Source organism: Temnothorax curvispinosus, unplaced genomic scaffold (assembly GCF_003070985.1).
Source record: "Temnothorax curvispinosus isolate PA1 unplaced genomic scaffold, ASM307098v1 QBEX01012496.1, whole genome shotgun sequence".
Taxonomy (NCBI): Eukaryota; Metazoa; Arthropoda; class Insecta; order Hymenoptera; family Formicidae; genus Temnothorax; species Temnothorax curvispinosus.
This window is the reverse complement of record NW_020222276.1, coordinates 324574-344959: the sequence shown is the minus strand read 5'-3', so window position 1 is coordinate 344959 and position 20386 is coordinate 324574. Positions and strand designations below refer to the sequence as shown.

Sequence of the window (20386 nt, the reverse complement as noted above, 5' to 3'; positions counted from 1 at the left end):
TAGCTCGTTGAAGCGTGTATAGATAGAGATTTATCCGGCGGAAATTATTCGGGCGGCCATACCGCGCGAAGCTACGTTCTCGAATAATTCATATCGAAGATATTTGCTTTTTATTGTAACTCGCGCGCGGGGATTTCCGTTAATTCGAGATGATAATTTGCCCAAAGGGCGAGCGTTCACGTAATATTCGACATTAATTGTTATACGTGGAAATAGCTAAAAGCAACAGGTTATCGCGGCACTGGGAAAATTGACTGCGGATTAATTTTCGCGAATTCCCTCTGCGGTACGAGATTCATCGTTGACTCTCCGCGCCCGCGGCTTTGCGCGATTGCACGATTTTTGCGTTGCGATTTTTCGTCACGATATAAGCGCGCGTCACACCGAGATTCGGGACTATGATCGGCTGCAATTAACCGCATGTTCTCGCGACTGCAGGTTGTGTGAGTGTAACGGACTTCGACAACTTGAGAGGAGGAGGAGGAGGAGGAGGCCTAGGAGAGGCATCGAGCAACGGCGGAGCAACCATGGGGTGAGTAATGTATAATAAATAATGTCACTTATCGTTATTTGCGCGAAATTAATTACCATTCGTAATTTGTATAATTGTTCTGTTATCTCTATTTGAAAAAGAGAAAAGAGTTCAACGCGTGCATTAATTATTTTTAAATATTAATTTTGTACCATTGTTGTAATACGAATATATTTGTATTTTACAGTTAACGTAATTGTGCTGCAACTCCGCCGCTTCACATCATCACATCGGTGAGTGGCAGATAATTTTTATATTAATTTGAGATAATGGATCGGTGTTATTCGTTAAAGTACATAAACAGTTCGAACTGACATTTAATTTTCTCATAGTTAAATTGAAAAGGTTAAATTTGAAATAATCAAAAATGTTAAAAGAAAGATTGAGAGAGAGAGAGAAAGAGAGAGAGATAATAATTGATATATTGTTATATAATATTTTTGTATAAATATGACATCTCTCCATTGCCTTAAAATGGATGGGCCGAGACAAATTAAAATTAATAGTTAATTGTGGAATATGTATAATTTATTGATCGTCGATGTATTAGCGATTTGAGTGACGGAGATTTTTGCGATAAAAGAATCATCTTCAATTTGACAAAGACATATCAAATATTTTATTTACAAGATTTTCAAGAAACAATTAAGAACTATAAAAATGTGATATTAATAATGTTATTGGGCCATTTTAATGTTAAATATTTTCTGATTAATTAAATTTTTGAAATTATTGCTTAGATAAATAATGAAAAATATAAAAGAGAAAGAGATAAGAGAAAATCGTAATAAGAAAAACACTGAAATTTTTAGAATGTAGAGCTATTATCGCAACCATAATTTTATTATTTTAATTATCTTTATAGTGTCTACATTTTATAAATGACGTAGAAGAGGATATTTACATATTGTATTATGTGTGAAATAAAGATAAATTTTATAAAATGCGGTAGGAAAATATCATTAACATTTAGATAATTGCTTTTTGTTTTTTCTTTCTTTTTATCAAATATTTTTTAATAATATGTAAAATTTGCATTTTGTCTCTTTATATCTCGTTTTAGAGTTAAATATTATAAAAAGAGGCGCAAGAGAAAATAAAAATCTTTTCAATGTGAATATATCACGAGCGTGAATAAAAAGATGAATATTTCACGCAACGCACAATTTTTATGAAAGAAAAACATGCGCTAACGATTATTAAAAACGCATTTATTTTTATATGCGTTAATTTCATTTTAATCTTTTCTAATCTGTCCATCCATATTTATTAATATCTAATACTTGAAACAAAATAAAATAATACAAGATATAATATCCAATAAATATACTTCGAAACAAAAGAATATTCTAAGAAAATTGGCTCATAAAGGCTACGGTCAACGTGACGCTACAAATGCTTTGGAGCGTTATTCTTCTCTTTCTTTCTTCATTGAAAGAAAAGAGAAGAGGAATGCTTCGAAGCATTTGTAGCGTCACGTTGACCGTAGCAAGAGTAAGTTATGTAATGTTATATTAAAGTACTTGTACTGAAATAATTTTCAATCGTGTCAGAATTAAATTCGATATCGTATTGACAATATAATAACGAAATGTTTGCGTTAAAATGTGAAAGTTCACAAAAACGTATATCAAAAATATGAAAACTTCGTATTGACAGTAAAACTGATTGTGCGAAAAGTATTGCTGTCGTTTTGCATTTTGTGTTATCTCTTATTGAATTTAATCAATCGCGAAGTTTTGGACAGTTATAGGCTAGTAACTGAAGTATCTTCCATTTTATGTGAGCCTGGCTGTTTGCAATTCAATACTTTTATCACGTTATTATTCTGTAACGCTTTCATTTCTTATGTAAAATACCTAATGTCACATCAATCGGCCGTAAATTAATGCTTGTTGTAAATAATGCAAATAATACTTAGCGTTAGTTTTGTTTTTAGAGTCAGAAATATTGGAATTTACGTGATATAAAAATTCTGAGTTCAGTAGAAAATAAAATTTATTTTAATTTAAAAAAATCACGTTTATATACGTATAATATATTTAGCAGATTACATTTCAAATTTAATATTTATTTTATAAATTCCATTTCGCGAGAGTATATCAATCATACAATATTTAATATTTTAAGACAGTTAATGAAAAACGTCATATTTATTATCTATGTAAAAATATACATAAAAAAGAGACGAACATATCGATGTACTGTATTATATGTAAAAAATGAAAAGTGGCAGAGACGTGACAAAAATGATCGATTTTCAAGCCCAATTTAGTAAAATACCATTTTACATTTAATTTAATACTGTTTCTGTACTTTGTATAATAAAAATACTTGATTGTCTTTGAGTAACGAGTTAATTATAAGTGATTGTTGATTTGGTAATTTATTTACAAGTTAAATCGCCCGTGAATTTAGCCCGATTTATGAGCGAAAAGAATATTACGGAAATGAAATTAAAATAGTCGTTTTCGATTATTAACATAGGTTTCGATTAATAACGATAGTGATCGTGTCATAACAATATCGCCTTCAGATATCGTTGACAATCAACTGAGCAGAAAATTGATGCATAATATGAAAATGGATATCAATAACATGATAGGTTGATGCGCGTGTTGCGTAATTATGGATTTTAACGGGTTTACAGTTCGTATTAGGATCATCTATTTTAATTAAGCTCCAGAATACACTATTGAAATATGATGCGATGACTACATGATACTTTGTGCATACAAAATATCATGGTAAAAGGTATTTAATTAGTTTGGTACACGTATTCTCACGGAAACGCATACAGATTTAATGGACCTGTACGGTTTAGATAAAGGGTTACTATAATCATCGTATAGAATCTAGCCGAAAGGACAAAAGCTTATAATGTAAATAAAATTAAATTGCTAATCTTCGAAATTAGAAGGTTTCAAGCTTTACAATTGCAGAAAGAGAATTACACAACTTTTTCTGTTATTAAAAAAAAAATGTTGATGAGGGAATTTACAGAAATATTTGTACTTTTTTCGCGCCCGTTCTTCCGTGCTTCTTTCTCTCAGTAAACGATGATAAAAATCTTTCGATCTTAATTAAGAATTCAATTCTCTCAAATTTATACATATATACAATAAAGCGTTTATAAACGACTTGTTTTCAACGTTGCGTTCGTTGTTATTTGCACGAGTTTATTTAAAGCCCGACGGAGACTCCCCTTTTTTTATACGGAAGCGGGAAAAAGTGAAATGAGATTTTTTTGGCAGCCGTTGTCGTGGGAGGTTATTCAGCATGAGGAACAGACTAGTTACGCGGCGGTAAATAAGCAGCAGCCGAAACAGCGGTAGGCGAGCATTGCGTATCTCGGACACGTCATGCATTTTAATAGAAGTCACTACGTACATTCCGGTAATTTTATATATGCCTCTGTATCCGGAAAATATTACCGGCATATCTGTATACGCGGGACATTCCGGAATAAATCCGGCCGGATAGAAAATTTTTTTTCAACATGACGGCATTCGAGAAACGTAACGTTAGGCATTATTAGACGTTAAAAGCGTCGTGTCAGTATCTCTCCACGAATCCTTACCACTCATAAAATTATAGATGACAGGATTCACCGCGCTGTTGAAATAACAAAGCCAATGGGCGATCAGGCTAATGGCGATCGTCCATTGATTCGACGGTAATTCCATGGTGCATCTAAAACAATACATTCACAATGATTACAGGCGATTATGGTAATATATAAATTTTTGGTATTGTCGTCGAACGTTTGTCAAAGCAAAGATTGCTTTATTATTACGTCAATAATAATTTTACATATGAAACGACTATGGTAGTACTAATATTGTTTTCATACATTTAGCAACTTGTATAAAGTGTTCAACTGTCAAATTTTACTATCGACTTTTCCTAGTTCTCAAGATAAAATAGCATTCGTTTTAACTCATCTATCTAACGTTATTTTACTCTTCTTTATAAAGGATGATTTAGATTTAGATCTTTTGTTAGTGCAAGAATTTTTTTACTCGTGGACTTTGATTAATTTAAAGTCACTTGTTAACAAAAAAAAAAAATTCAATGGCCATAGATTTAAGTTATGAATGATTGAGAATAGAAGGTTAAGTTTTTGAAAATAAAATTTATTTTACATTTAATATGAAATATATTTATTTTAATTGAATACGTGTTGACTTGATTGAATAGATTTATTTTAATTGAAATAGATTGATATTATATTGAAACCTGATATTGAAATTTGAAGCAAAAATTATATTCTCGCCATAAAATCGGTTTTAGAGTACGACAGAATTTATGAATAAAAAATGAGAACGCTTATACAGATTAATTGTGATAAAAGAACAAGAAATATTATTACGAGTATGGCACGAAACTAATTTATAGTTTATTGGAAAAAAGTGCTGGTGGAACACCTGGTGTTCCGGAAAATTGGAAATATTATAAATTCCCGACCATTATACATGTACTTTATGTCCGTATTTTATGTAATAACTATTTTTATGAAATTGATTTAAGTGGAATTTTATGAGATAAAAAATGTATTCAAAAGTTAACAAAAGGTGCTATTTTTTTTATTTTTTTAGCTCTATTTTTAATTTCGTAATATAGTAATTGTTCTAATAATGTTTGATAGCTTTTTGCACAGATTTAATAAAATTGATATAGAACGTAACATATTACACATACGGAACATACGTTTGTCGTGTCATATGTAAACATAACTCTGACACAGTAATAATGTTTCTTTTCCTTTGTCGTTTGACATCGATATCGGGGATGGTCGCCATCAAATAACATCGCAATATTGAAATTGAATATTTCACTACACTGCGCTTGAAATATTTTCATGCAAGAAAACAACAAAAATCAATGTGCACGTGTTAAACGTACACTGCACTGTTACGATAATATACTATACTAGAATGGCACATTAATGTCGCGTAACATACCTTAGAATAGAGAGCAAATGCACTGGAAAGAAACATATCGCGAATGTGATGACTACGGCAACTAACATCTTCGCCGCTTTCCGCCGAGATCTCAATTGACCCTCCGGATTTCCACCCCCGGACAGTGGAATCTCAGTTGAACGACAGACTCTGGTAGACACTGTAAAAATTGGCACAAAATGATTAGTTAATTGATGATTTTATATCAAACTTTATTTTCAAAATTTTATTTTTAATTTATTTCGTGCAAATCGAAACAAAATATCTTTTGTTTTGAAAGAGTAACGTTTCGTGTATTTTAAAACGAATAAAGTGTAAATAAGTCGATGATAAAAATTTATTGGAAACTCTTTTGCTTGAAATAAAAAAGCAAAATAAAAAAACTAATATAACGTTCAAGTCAATATATTTTATTAGTCTTCACGCGTAATATGAATGTTTTTAATTCATATAAATTGTTGAACTTTTATTGCTATAATTATATTTACTATTTTTGTTTTGTTTCGGTTTGTTTTCTTCCCCTGTAGTTCAGTCGTTTTGAAATACAGCACAATATTGACGAGCCATTCCACTCGTTTAGATCAGATAATTGAGACATTTTATTTCGAAACGCGATTTACATCGCCTTGGAAAATAAGCGGCTTATATTATAATCTGGATATAACGTTTCCAATTTTAATTGGATACAGGATCGGAGTTTTGTCATGGGAGATGAAATGGCGAGAATATTGGACTTGTATGGGAAATTTATATCGACGTACACGTGTCATTTATCGCGCGTGAAACTCTGTAGATTTTTTCAGCGAATTATATACATTGCTGATGTAGTAGGTAACACATCATTGTCGGATCCCTGCGAAAAGCAAAAAGAAAGGTTTTCCCTCATAATTTTCGATGAAACGTCCTATAAATTTTTACGCATTCGGAGAGCGCTCGCATATGTTCTTTATTGTCTATTCGAAACAAATATCTTTCCATAAATTTTTTTTGAACTGTTATAAAAACGTTATCAGACATTTTATGTTCTAATATCAAATGATTTAACTTTATACGTTCCAATATCGATGGAAAAGATAAATTTTTATTCTTTACTTTTTCTTTTCGCAATAAGATTTAAGTTCTTAGGAGAACTTTTCAAGCGTTTCTTGAGATATATGTTTCCTATTAGTATCGAAAAGTTAAAAAATTACTTTAATGGGTACAATATAGATCGCTATTATTCGGTAAGAGTTCTAAAGAAACGGAATCAAAAGGAATAATTTTTAATAAATATGAAAAAATGTATTATATTATTTAAAATTGGTTAATTATATTATGAGTAACGAGTATATATATAATTATTAAAATAAAATCTTCCTTACAATTATGTCCTGGAATATCACTTCTCCAAAGAACGCGCACAATCTGCCAGTACGCCACGCTCATAAAAAGCAACGGCATCGTGTACAGAAAGATCAACTTGACAACTGTGAAGGTAGTTTGACTTTCTCGGCTCCACGACCAAACACACTGCGTGAATAATACAGTCTGCACTCTACTGTGTGACGGCACCGTGTGTAACACCAGTAATTCTGGAATGTCTGGTCAAAAGGGATAGAATATTAATAAAATTGTACTTTTGCCTCACTTGCAAGCGAATTTCCTTTCGGCAACCGTCGTAAGAAAAAATTAATGCGAGCAAATACATCGATTTTATATCGCGTGCAACAAAATCTTAAAAATAAAATTTATGACGCTTCATAAATAAATTTTTAGAGAGAGCAACGTTAGAATTCTACGGAATGATATATATAGTGTTGAAATATATATCGTTGGAGTATTTTTAGTATACTGCGTTCCAGAATTGATGCGAAGTAAACACATTCTGTGAAAGTCAGATAATTATTTTTTTCCGAGCTAGAACACACCCGAGTCATCATAACAAGTTTCACGTTAAAAGTGGAAAGCGAATTGTTTGGCGAGTTATGAACGAATAAACAAAGCATCGTTTACGTTCCATCGATTCTTGGATAGGCATACTGGAAAAATGCGTCAGTTGATATATAGCGATAAGATATTAACTTTCTATTGACTATATTTATTTAAAAAAGCAAAATAATTCGTCGCTTATTAAAATATTTGTGTGTGATAATGTGTGCTTACCAAAAAGTAGCGATATCACCCAGATCACTATAATAGCGGTTTTCGCTCGGGTTGTCGTAGACTTGAATCTCAATGGGAAGCATATAGCGTACCACCGGTCGATCGATATGAAAGTCAGCGTCAAAATGCTGATACTCACCGACACTGTCTAAAATAATTATCTTGGATTAGGACAATCTGTTTCTCTGTCAATTCTGTAATAAGTTGTCGTTGCAATTGATATTTTAAAGGTCAAATCAGAATATTACTGACGACGAGGATACCGTTCGTAATTAAATTAAGAGAGATATACGAGAAGAGACATATGAAAAGAGATATACGAGCAAAAATGCTGTTCGCTCGTTAGTTAAAATCGAGAAGTGATGTTTTATCTCTTTCAAAATTCTCTGCCACGCGAAATTCACGCTACGTTTAAGACCTATCCGAAATAATTCATTCATTTTCATTAATATTAATATTATACTGCAGGGATGCCATTTAAATGAAAACATTAATACATTAATTCATTATATCATATGATAAATGAATGGATTTGAGGATTACTGCACAGCATTGAGTTTCGCTTAACATCCGAGCGAATATAGACAGAGGAAATAATAGGGAGAGAATAGGAAAGGGTAAATGAGATTTATTAGCCGCTTCGCAAATAGCAACGCGCATCTAATTTTCTCATTTCTGCTCGTTTCTGTCTTGTTCTTGTCTTTCTATCCGGCGACGAGAAACTATTTGATTGTCGACTGATTTATCAAAGAGACCGAGAACTCCAAATTTGCAGTTGCTTTGCATCAGTTTGTGACTGTAAAACGCAATTGAATATTATTCGAGCGCGAAATCTGCAAGGGAAAAAGATACACTTAATTGTATTCGGAAAAATGAGGCGGACACGCGTAAAATTGAAAAACAGATCTTAAGTAAAAATCGCAACACAAATGCTCAGAAATAAATTAAAGGCCATAATATACAGAATGTCTGCATTAAATAATTGACAATAATATAAATATTATAAGTGACTGAACAAATTCACATGAAAATTTCGTGATTTTTATCGCGTCGATTGTTATATCTGTAATGAAAAATGCAGCGAAATAACCCACACAGCACAGATTGTTGCAGAAAGCTTCCAGAAAGGTTCCAAATCATTTGAAACCTTTCTGTAAGCTTTCTGCAACGACTGCAACAATCTGTGCTGTATGGGAAGCGAATTCAAAGCGACCACAATAAAATCAGGAATTCGTATAAACGCGCTCGTTTCTATTGAATTTAAGTCCATACTTCTTGTGCGAAAGTACATACTTCTTATTATCGAGAATCGTACATTCTTGAGATTAGTTTAGTTCCATTTGCCTGGCTTCGCTGTTTACGGTGCAGTTTCTCCGATTTCTTTCAAATCTTTCTGTTTGATTTAGAAATATCTCTATGTTCCTGTATTTGTATGAATTTATTTAACGATAATATAAAATAAATTGAAACAAATATACTATAATTTATCAGGTTATGATAGATTTAATCCGATTATACGGATTGATTCGCGTGGTAAAGATGATTGGGAAAATTGAGTTAATAAAAGAAAACGTTTTTATTTGTACAATATATAGAAATATTATTATATTTATAGTATTTTTATGTAACACGCGTATCATTATAAAACTAAAATTACTTGAAATGAATACAGAAGTATGCAATCACGAGAAAGAAGAAACTGCATAATAGACTACCGATGGTGCTAATTTTAAAGATATAAAATTGTTTGGCAAAAGTTTAAAAATTAAAAGTTATAAAAAAATGGTAACATATGGCTACAATAATAAAGAAGATTTCAAGAACAAATAAAATACAAGATATAATATATAGATATAAATAAATTTTTCAAATCTTTAAATTGTACTATCAAGCATTTCGTTATACTAATATATTTAATAAAAACTTACACCATCTTCTCTCTTCCTTGATCGATAAATAATAGCGAAGCACTTGTGAATATGAAAAACAAGCGGTGGGCTACTAATATATTTTGATCTACTGTCGCGTGTATACGTTGTAACAAAGACGAGGCGTATATCTTTTCTTTTCCCCATATCTGACACGAAACAATTTCGTGAATGTTTTCGCTACTGTGTGTACACCGCAATGTAGCACGTTTTAATTAAACCGCAGCTATCACTTGCCGTTCGCGTTCACAAGTGTTGTATCCGTCACGCTAGCGCACGTAATTCGTACAATAGCGACAATAGCACACGTGACATATTATAACACACGTGACACTTGTGTGAGATCTCGATTGAAGAGAGAACTTTGAGAGAAATTTATGAACGACTTTTATAGAATTAAGGGATTATTTTGGTACGAAGAAACGCGACCACGTCGTGTCACCAAATTAATCCCTTAATTCTATAAAAAAGTCATTTATCTCAAAGTTTTACTCTCACTTCAATCTTGAACGAGAAACTTGGACTTTCAGAAAATTGTAATTGAGTGATTAAATTTAATTAAACGACGCAGCGTGTGTGCGAAGAAGTTACAGTAAACAAATGTCTCTTATTCAAGTAAAGAGGAGAAATTTTGAGAAAATGCTTGACAGTGATGGAACCGATAATGCGATGATTTCAAAATAAATTGCCGAATTTCAGAGATTTTTGTTAAAATTAAACTAATTTTTCTTCAGTGAAAGGGTAGCTTTTGAGTTATAAACATTCGAATAAACAATTGAAAGTTAAGAAAAGCTTTTCGCCAATTTATATATGTAAAATAAAATAGTGATAAAATACATTTAATAATTTTTTTGTTTTTAAAACAGTATTATCAAACTTCAATTAGCCTGATGAAATTATTTTCCTTGCGCTTTATTACGTATTACGTACATCGGGATCTCCCGGATAGAGAAATGGGATATGGCCTCTGCTTACGTCAAGAGATTATTTGGAACACACTCGAAATTGCCATTGCAGTAGCTCGCGCGCGTTACGCGCTGCGCCGCGCATTAGCGAATTACAACGTACTATTGTAATTTTCTTATTGCCCCGCGAAAACGAGGCTGCCGATAGCGCCGGAAACGTCGAAAAGTGTCTCCGTGAAAAATTTATCGCGGTCGATCGCGTCACGAGATAGACATATTGCGTGTAAAATATATCACCCGGGGTATATCCGAACGCGCTCGAGAAGCGGGCCCGTCCGCGTTCTTGATATAACACATTGATATACACGCCATGCGGTATATACGCCGCGAGTTTATACGTTAACCGGTGTCGTATTTTTCGCTTTTCCTCTTTCTTTTTTTCTCCTTTATTTTTCCCTCTGTATATTTTCTTTCTCTCTTTTCTTTCGCGAGCGAAACCGAGCTCTCGTCGGCGATTTACCAGAGTTTTTTTTACTGTCGCCGTCGTTCGTGCACTAGGAACCTATTTCGTTGAATCAACTAAATCCTTGTTTGGATATGGACAAACAAATTAAATTCTTTAGTTAATATAACAAAAATTTGGTTCACATAACAACAAATTTGGTTCAAATAACAAAAAATTTTCAGCATAACTAAATTTTTTGTTATGTGAACCAAATTTTTGTTATATTAACTAAAGAATTTGTTTGCCCATATACAAACAAGGATTTAGTTGATTCAACGAAATGGGTTTCTCAGTGTGATGGCACGAGCTTCGATTTACCTACAATTTAAATGTCGCGAAAGAAGAATGAACGCCTACGTACATCGCATACAGATCGATGCATACGATGCTGCGGCGAAATTATACGTCTGTGAAATGAGAGCATGTCGATCACACCCGATAGCCATCGATCCACGTTAGCGGGACTTGGGTTTCACGGGTGGGTGTTTACTAAAACTCGCGAAAGCAAGTTCGTGAATTATTACGGGGCAATTGCTCGTGAAGAATATTTCAGAAACGTCGAGCTCGATCGAACCGCAAGAACATCCGGCGATCCTGAAGTATGAAGTAGTACATTTATATTCCTGTGAAGGAAGAATTACTATCTTATCGTATCTCAAGTGTTCAATGAGTAAAGCATTTTATTGTCTCAAAGTTATGTCGGAATATAAACGTCTACTTCAGGACCATCGGGATTTTTTTTTTTAACTTGATTGGATCCGACTCTTTTATAATCCGTGTTTCGCTACTCATTATTAATTTTTAGACATATATATATTTCGGGGTAAACTTTTTTACGATATAATATCGAGAAGAATTTTCGATAAGCAATAAAATAGGCGTCGCACGCAATAACGGCTCCGGTCGACTTGTTTTCGCGATCTCATTATCGCAACGTGGAAGTGCGGTACAAGTTTGAAGTGAGTTCGAACTGCGAAATTTGATTAATATAACCCTCTAAGCTATAAGCGAGCACGAACGAACTTCGTGCGCGGCAATTTCCTGCTCTTGTTCGAACTCATCCGCTTCACATTAGGTAATATGATGTCAATACACGATGCAAAAGTTATTCTCATCATTAAAATCTAAGTCACTCACAGTTTGCAATTTAAACAAATTACAGAAATTTGGAAGAACAATAGATTTATTTAAGTAAATAGCAAGGTAAATGGAGATTGCGTATAGAAATTCTCGATTTTTAAATCACACAAGATTTGCATCGTATAATATTTTATTATTTTATTAAAAGATATACAAAATATAAAAATGTATAATACATAAAATAAGCGTTATCTCTTTTAATATCACGGAGAAATGCCCAAGAAAGAAATCCTCGAAGAAATCACATATAATTTGAAAAAGGATGAGAGTAATACTTTTACCTGTATAGTGATTCCAATTATCCTTGTGTACTCTTCTGACATTTCCGCGTATAATATGTGGAAAGAAATGTCTATATTTTCTAATACGATCGTTGATCTTAATTAGTGCATCGAAGGTATTAAATCATAACAATTGTTTTTGTACCGTTCACCGTTTGCAGGTCATTAAAATCGGTTTTAGATCTTCGTCTGTCCTTTAGCAATTCTCTGCCCTTTAGCAATAATTACATCGCCTTGAATAGATCCTTTGATGTGGTGAAATTCATAAGATCTTAGGCACCACAATGCTGTCCTTGCTCTGCTTGCAAGTTGCAAAACGCATGTTGCGCCATTGATTACAGTTAATAGATTATTAATTCTATGTACGTGCAATGTACATACGTCATTATCATTGAATTAAAGACATTTTAAGTCAGAAATTATAGAAGGTGGTCGAATTAGAAAATTTTATTAGAAAAACTTCACAACTTGTTTATTTCAACTTGTTAATTTTTGACATTAAATGTCTTTGTATAATTATGCGTGAAATAAAAATGTGTATCTATATTTTACTTTATAAAATAGGCATTTCACGCAAATACATATACTAGCCATTCATTAAAAAGCCATGTCTTAAAAAGGTTTTGTTGTTGACGCTTTTTCGCGATTGATTCTCTCATTGCGTTTACTTCGTGCGAGCATTTGTCATCACATATTTCGACAGTTTTGTGTATCAAAGGAATAGTGAAATAGTGTAATAGTAATAGTATAATATTAAAGCTAAATAGCGCGTCTGTGATGTCTAGTATAATCAATTAAACATGAATGGTAAAATCATTTTCTTTATTTCTGGAGCTCGCAAAAAGATTTTTATTTTGGATCGCTGATAATTCAAAAATTATCAATGACTCGGTTCTGGCTCCATCAGCTTAAATACCTCAAAGACTCTAACAAATTGGCGGTGCATATAGACTCCAAGTCATTTATGCTTGGAATCTCCTGTACTCTATCTCTGGTATGTCTTCCTTAGTCTTGACCTCCTCTGTACCATCTCTCTGTACCCTCTTCTGTTTGGATTCTTCGCATTGTGCCTCTTCCTCTTTGACTTCGTCTTCTTTTTCGTTTTGCTCGATTTGGATTCCACTTTCCCTGCACCCGGTTCCGTTCTGACATCCTCTATCTGAGGAATGTTCTCGCCGTCGTCCTTTGGTGATTTACTCACAGAAACATCACCGTTCGGATCACCGCTCACTTTATAGCTTTCTCCGTTTTAAATACTAGAGCTTGCTCCGAAGAGAAAGATAAACTTTCTTACTCTTTTTATACGTGACCCGTAAACGGAGACAAATCACGAACCCTGACATTCTTTCATAAATATATGTTTATGTTCTACATATTTATGCCACGGTTTTAATAAGGTATCATTTTTAACATTTCTACCGCGCATTCGTGAATCACATCGCACAATGGCCTGTCATTGTGCAGTTATATTCCAGATCCAGATATACAATGTAACATGTATACGTGTATACTGTATTGAATTCGTCGGCGAAAAGCTCTATTCTTCATTCGGACGATTAATCAAATCATTCACACAGATAAAATCGCCGCAGTTCCGTAAGCTTTTGCGTAACATAATGATATATAATATCTCAAGATTTCTTCCTAGCTCAATATCTTCTTGCTCGAGTAAATCTGCTGCTTCGTACAATTTCTCGTAATCCTTTTTATCCTTTCATCGTAGATTAACAACGATATTTCTTGAGCAGATAATATTATTGGAGGAATACGGTCACAACCTGTAAGTTTTCGTCTTTTCTTAATATAAAAATATAAAATTGTCCGTTCTTAGAAATGTAAAGATCTCTGTTTTAAAAGGTAATGGTTTATTAACGATTAAATAAAAAGTTAATTCGTGAAATTGTTTAGAAAATTTAGATTTTTTACAGTTAGCTTGTATCGAGAAATAAAGAATAATACCTGTCGAATTGGGATTCTCGTTGAAACGATATACACGCCTATCGTCGGCAGTACTCCGATTCTTTATTGCAACGAAAGCAATCAATCCAGTTGCACGTACGGTGAAAAATACCGCAACTTCCGGTATTTTACGTTTCTGTTACAATGATACAATAGTATAACGAGAATTTTTACGCTCGGTGAAATTTGTTTCCAATTTCTTCCAATTTCTCATGATTTATTCGGTAAAATTAAAGCTGAAGAGCTCCGCACAGTGAAACACGAGCTTCCGTATGTCACGTGTGAATGGATCCTTTATAATTGCAATTCTATATGTCATTTCACGTAATGAAAATAGATTTTGTTAAGCGGCTTATTTGGTTAAGCGGCACTGTACGGTCTTAATGCGATATCTTGGTATAAAATATCTCCTGCCGAATGTAAAATGAGTTCGCTGCGTTCTAAGTCATGCGTTTGCATTACACTTTGTATTCCGCCGTGTCAACATTATCTCGAATGCACGTGAAACTTATCATATAATATTTTTCAATTTTTATTTTGTTATTACATTTCTAAACATATATACGTTTGCTGCTTTAAAATTGACAGTTACTAATTAAGTTCATAAACTGTCGCGCATGGAGCAAAATTTAATATCACTCGCGAAAAGTCCGACAAGTCACATTTTTCCCCAATAAGATACGTTCATAAATAAACGTACGTTTTGTCAACGTCACACGTGGAAAAGTTACTTACGCGACCGGCGTGTAACGGTAGTCGTGATTGGAATAAAAATTTCTTTCGTGTCATTTGAAATATAAATGGCACAACGGAAGAATAATACTTGACATCGCTTGAGAAACAGATTGTTTGCAAATTGTAGCAAGAATTCTTCTCTTTGCGACCGTCTCTTTTTGAGATTATAAAAGGTTTATTCTTTTTAATTAAAGCTTCTGGCATCGCGTTCAGCTTTCCTCTTTTTCTCTTCAACGTGAAGAGAGAAAGAAAAAAGATGAACGCTACAAGAAGTTTAAATTTACATCTCGCGCATCTCTTTATGTTCTCGTTATGAAAATCACGTATAATGTGAAATAACGGAAGTAACTTCCAATAGTTTGACAGTAAAATATAATGTAATCTTCCATGGGTAACGAGAAAAATAGAGGACCAGTTGTCATATTTATGATTATTATAATGCCACACAATCCTTACGAAAAACTCAATGCATTTTGCGTTTTTCTTATCCATTCGTGTGTTCTCATCGTGTGTTAACGTGATCATCCTATTTGGCAAGTTTTCGTACCGTAAACTCATCTATACGCGTAAACGGCTGCTTTAAAGCTGTAGGATCCGCGATGACACGAAGGTAATGAATAGAGTCTAATGAGATGGCCAATGAATGATGAGCGACAACGTGTTGTAAGACAATGTAATTACGCATATCGATCGCCGAAGCAGTGCTGCACACAGTTATGGCAAAATCGACAATATCGTTATACGTTCCGTGTGATTTCCTGTATAGAATACGTATTAAACTGTCTAAACATTATTCTCACGTAGGATTGATCAAATATTTTCATATGGCGACATTGAGTAATTGGACGCGGAAATATAATATGAGATCAGCCATCACTTTTTACAACACTTTAATATTTATATATATAAATATTAAAGTATTGTAAAAATAGTGGCTGATTTCACACTATATTTCCGCGTCCAATTACTCGATGTCGCCATATAAAAATATCCTCTTTTAAAAAGGGCACTAGTCCATCCCTCTCTAAAAAAGGCGTTATCTAAAAAAGAGATGTAAAGTCGATACTCGAATCTATCGAAGTTTATTGTTGTCGCTTTTCCGCGATGTCGGTTGGTTCTCTCGCTGCGCTTACTTTATTATCAGCTGTCATCGTATATTTTGACAGTTTTGTGTATCAAGGAGTTAATAGTGTAATAGTAATAGTGTAATAGTAACATTAGTTAAAGCTAAATAGCGCGGACGAAGCGCGCGTCTGTGGTGTCTAGTCGTATCTAAAAGGTCTTCTAAAAAGGGCATGTCATTGATACTGACGATACTCGAATCTATCGAAATATTGTTGTCGCTTTTCATGAGCGGCTGTTATAGGATATTTTGACAGTTGTGTGGTTAATAGTGTAATAGTAACAGCCCAGTAAGCAAGAAACATCAAGAAACATTTCAACTACACTGAGAACCCATTTCGTTAGATCAACTAAATCCTTGCTTGGATATGGGCAAACAAATTCTTTAGTTAATATAACAAAAATTTGGTTCACATAACAAAAATTTTTCAGCATAACTAAATTTTTTTTTATGTGAATCAAATTTTTGTTATATTAACTAAATAATTTGTTTGCTCATATCCAAACAAGGATTTAGTTGATTCAACGAAATGGGTTTCTCAGTGTATATTGCATTAACGTTACGACGTTGCTGTAATGTAGTTGAAATGTTTCTTGATGTTTCTTGCTTACTGGGAATGAAATATTAAAGTTAAATAACGCGCGCGTGTAGAGCGCGCGCCTGTAATGTCTAGTTTGATAAATCCTACGTGGGAATAATGTTTGGACAGATTATTACGCATTCTGTACAGGGAATGTATAATATCGATTTTTCCATACGTGCAGCACTATCGATATTTGTAATTACATTGTCTTTTAATATTTATACATATAAATGTTAAAGTGTTCTGAAAATAATAATTTTATATAAATTTTCATAAATATTTACATTATTCTTCATAAATATTTTAAACGGGTCGTAATTTAATGGCCATTTTTAGTATAACGCCTGCAAAGAGAATTTTTATTTATGATTCCCTCTCTAAAAAACTTCTGAAAAGGGCATGTCATTGATACTCGAATCTATCGAAATATTGTTGTGGCTTTTTCGCGATGTGGATTGGTTCTCTTGTTGCGCTTACTTCATGAGCGGCTGTCATGGCATATTTTGACAGTTGTGTGGTTAATAGTGTAATAGTAACAATGAAATATTAAAGTTAAATAGCGCGCGTGTAGCGCGCGCCTGTAATGTCTCGTTTGATAAATCCTACGTGAGAATAATGTTTGGACAGATTATTACGCATTCTGTACAGGAAATCACAGGGAATGTATAATGTCGATTTTGCCACACGTGCAGCACTGCTTCGACGATCGATATTCGTAATTACATTGTCTTTTAATATTTATATACACATATGAATGTTAAAGTATTCTGAAAATAATAATTTTATATAAATTTTCATAAATATTTTCATTATTCTTCATAAATATTTTAAACGGGCCGTAATTTAGTGGCCATTTTTAGTATAATAACGCCTACAAAGAGAAATTTTATTCGTGATGTTTCTAAAGAATCATTACAGTGAAAGATATTAAGGTTATATAATATCACTCAAGCGGAATTTATTAAAGTTAAAATTCCTATAAGAATGATATAATTGTATTATAACTTTTTGTGTGTCTGGTATTATTAAATAATATTGTTACGCCCACGCTGAGATGGCCCTTAACTCCGAGCTGAAGCGAGCGCGGTCTGACTGCGGTCATTTCGCAGAAGTCGCGAAGCGTTCCCTTGACAACGGGCCGCTGTTTAACAACGAAGCCTTAGAGATTGGAACTTGGAACCTCAGCTTTCAAACTGTTCGGACGTGTTCTCCGGTGTTCCTTTTAATAAAGAGATTCGTTTACTTTTCTTATAAACGTGTCGTTATTTCCGCGGGTGCGCGAGTGTGCGTGAGCGCGTGTCTATGTACATTTTATAGTTATAACCAATTGAAAATTTATACAAAAATACGAGAAATTTTATGAAATAATATTTTATATAAATTTATATATTTCTAATATACTTCAACAATGTGTGTGTGGTACTATTTTCATGTATTTACAAAGTATACATGTATTTACAAAAGCAAATTTAAAAGTAAACAAAATCTGAAAATGTTTCTGCATGGGAATCAGCTTTTTACGTTGATCGAACAACTTCGTTGTGTATACGTGTTGGATTTCAAAGACAGAATAGTCACAATATTGATCTTGAAAATGGAATATGGAGATTTCTTACAACAAATAAAAATTGATAGCCGTATGTAAAGCTCGGCTGGTGAAATACATGTATTATATTTGTCCGATATTTGTCTGTCTGTTTCAAACACATACTTGTCCGTTTTCATAACTGATTGTAAATTAGCTTGTAAGCTTAAAACTTACAGCTTTGCTTAAAGCTTACAGATGTAAGCTCAAAAAAGCTTGTAAATTATATGTATATATTGTACGCTTTTAAATCTTTCAATTATTCTTTTTAATCACTCCATATATTCGATGGACTTCTTCCAGATTGTCCGTAAAGATGTTGAGAATAACATTTACGTTCTAATACACTCGGGCTGGTGAAATACATGTATTAATTATATTTGTCCGATATTTATCTGTCTGTTTCAAACACATACTTGTCCATTTCCATAACTGATTGTAATTTAGCTTGTAAGCTTAAAACTTACAGTTTTGCTTAAAGCTTACAGAAAGCTTATTACAGTTGTAAGCTGTACATTTACTAGCTGTACAATTACAAGCTCAAAGAAGCTTGTAAATTATATGTATATATTGTACGCTTTTAAATTTTTTAATCATTTTTTTTAATTACTCCATATATTCGACGGACTCCTTCCAGATTATCCGTAAAGACGTTGAGAACACTTACGTTCTAATACACTGAAAACGATAAGTAGATCTTTAATTAATTTATCGAACGACATCGCCGGCCGCGATTGCCGTCGCTTTTAGCTTTGACGTTGCAGCCGCAGCCGCGCGTCGGGTCCACTATAACAGCGTTAATGGCCTCTGCATTATTTTACCGAGACTCGTGGGGGAAACAATTCTTTTACGCATAATTATGAGAGGCTGGAAACGCGCGTGATGTACTTACCGCGATGAAAATTACAACTCGCGCCAACGGGAGTAAAGTGGGAAGGAACAGTCAAACAGAAATATTCATACTTATTCACGTTTAATAGAGGTGTAAATGAATTATAAAAAAAGGTAATAATTGACGAACGTTTAACATAGGAAATGTCTCTTTGTAATAATTGTGAGTAAATTTACAAATTCGTCATTTATTATAACTGGATGAAGATTATTCTTGGATAAAATCAATCGAATGAATCACAATCGTTATACATGTGGCGCAGTCACCATCGCGCAGCATCTTCCAGGACGCTGATAAAGTCTTAAAACAATGGGCGATAAAGCGAATCGATATAACATTAGCTTAGCGTCGTAAAGCCGGTCCAGACAACGCGAACGACTTTGCAACACGAATGCATCAAATCATTTTCTTGCGCATTATATATTGACCTCACCATCGCGACTTCTGCTTCCAACTCTTCTATCCCCGAACTATAAAAGAATGAAGTGAAAATATTTCTCCGCAAATTTTTTATCTTAACATGATTTTCTAATAAACATGTGAATTCCAAGATAAAATAATCGCGCTCAGAACGGATCGCGATAAATTAACAATTATAATGGCGATAATCAATATAATAAGATTACTTAATTCCTAGAGTTTTATCATGAAAGAAACCTCTTTCGTTTTCCTCAATAATAAAAAATGCAAACGGAAAAAGTCTTTAGGGCCAAAGAAAACATCGAGAAAATCTTTTATAAGTCGAAGAAATTATTTAGCTAGGAATTAACCACCAACTTTTAGAGTTATAATACTCGTTGGATATGACTGACCATACAAAACACTATTGGCAACATTTTGCTGTTACAGCGAGACGTGTTGTTAATTCTTTCAAAAATATGCGGTTCTCGCGCGTTGTTGCGTCCAAAATTAAAACGGAAGGCTTAAACGCGCAGCAATATTCGCGCCAGAGGCGAAAATTTACGCATGGCAATTACGTTACCATCACATACATCCAATATATAATGTACAACAGCGTTAATCAACGCGATCTGGCCACGAACGGGTCGGTCGGTCGGTTACTCACACGCTCGCTCGCTTTCGAATCGCGCGCACATGCAGATCGATATGAC

The 20386-nt window shown here is 33.4% G+C and overlaps 2 protein-coding genes across 5 annotated transcripts in view; one reads left to right on the top strand and one right to left on the bottom strand.

Moving 5' to 3' along the window:
- The window catches only part of LOC112462556 (dnaJ homolog subfamily B member 1-like), a 70227-nt gene that overhangs the window by 3790 nt on the left and 46051 nt on the right, over positions 1-20386 (top strand). The window lies entirely within an intron of this gene.
- The window catches only part of LOC112462549 (orexin receptor type 2-like), a 42074-nt gene that overhangs the window by 8505 nt on the left and 13183 nt on the right, over positions 1-20386 (bottom strand). For all 4 annotated transcript variants that reach the window (XR_003041672.1, XR_003041673.1, XM_025028402.1 and 1 more), the window contains exons 3-6: positions 7639-7786; positions 6858-7076; positions 5497-5656; positions 4113-4225 (exon numbers count right to left, since the gene is read on the bottom strand). Coding sequence is in view for 2 of the 4 variants with exons in the window: in XM_025028402.1 (XP_024884170.1) it covers positions 4113-4225; positions 5497-5656; positions 6858-7076; positions 7639-7786 (640 nt within the window). In the remaining 2 variants the exon portion in view is untranslated. The remainder of the gene's footprint in view (positions 1-4112; positions 4226-5496; positions 5657-6857; positions 7077-7638; positions 7787-20386) is intronic.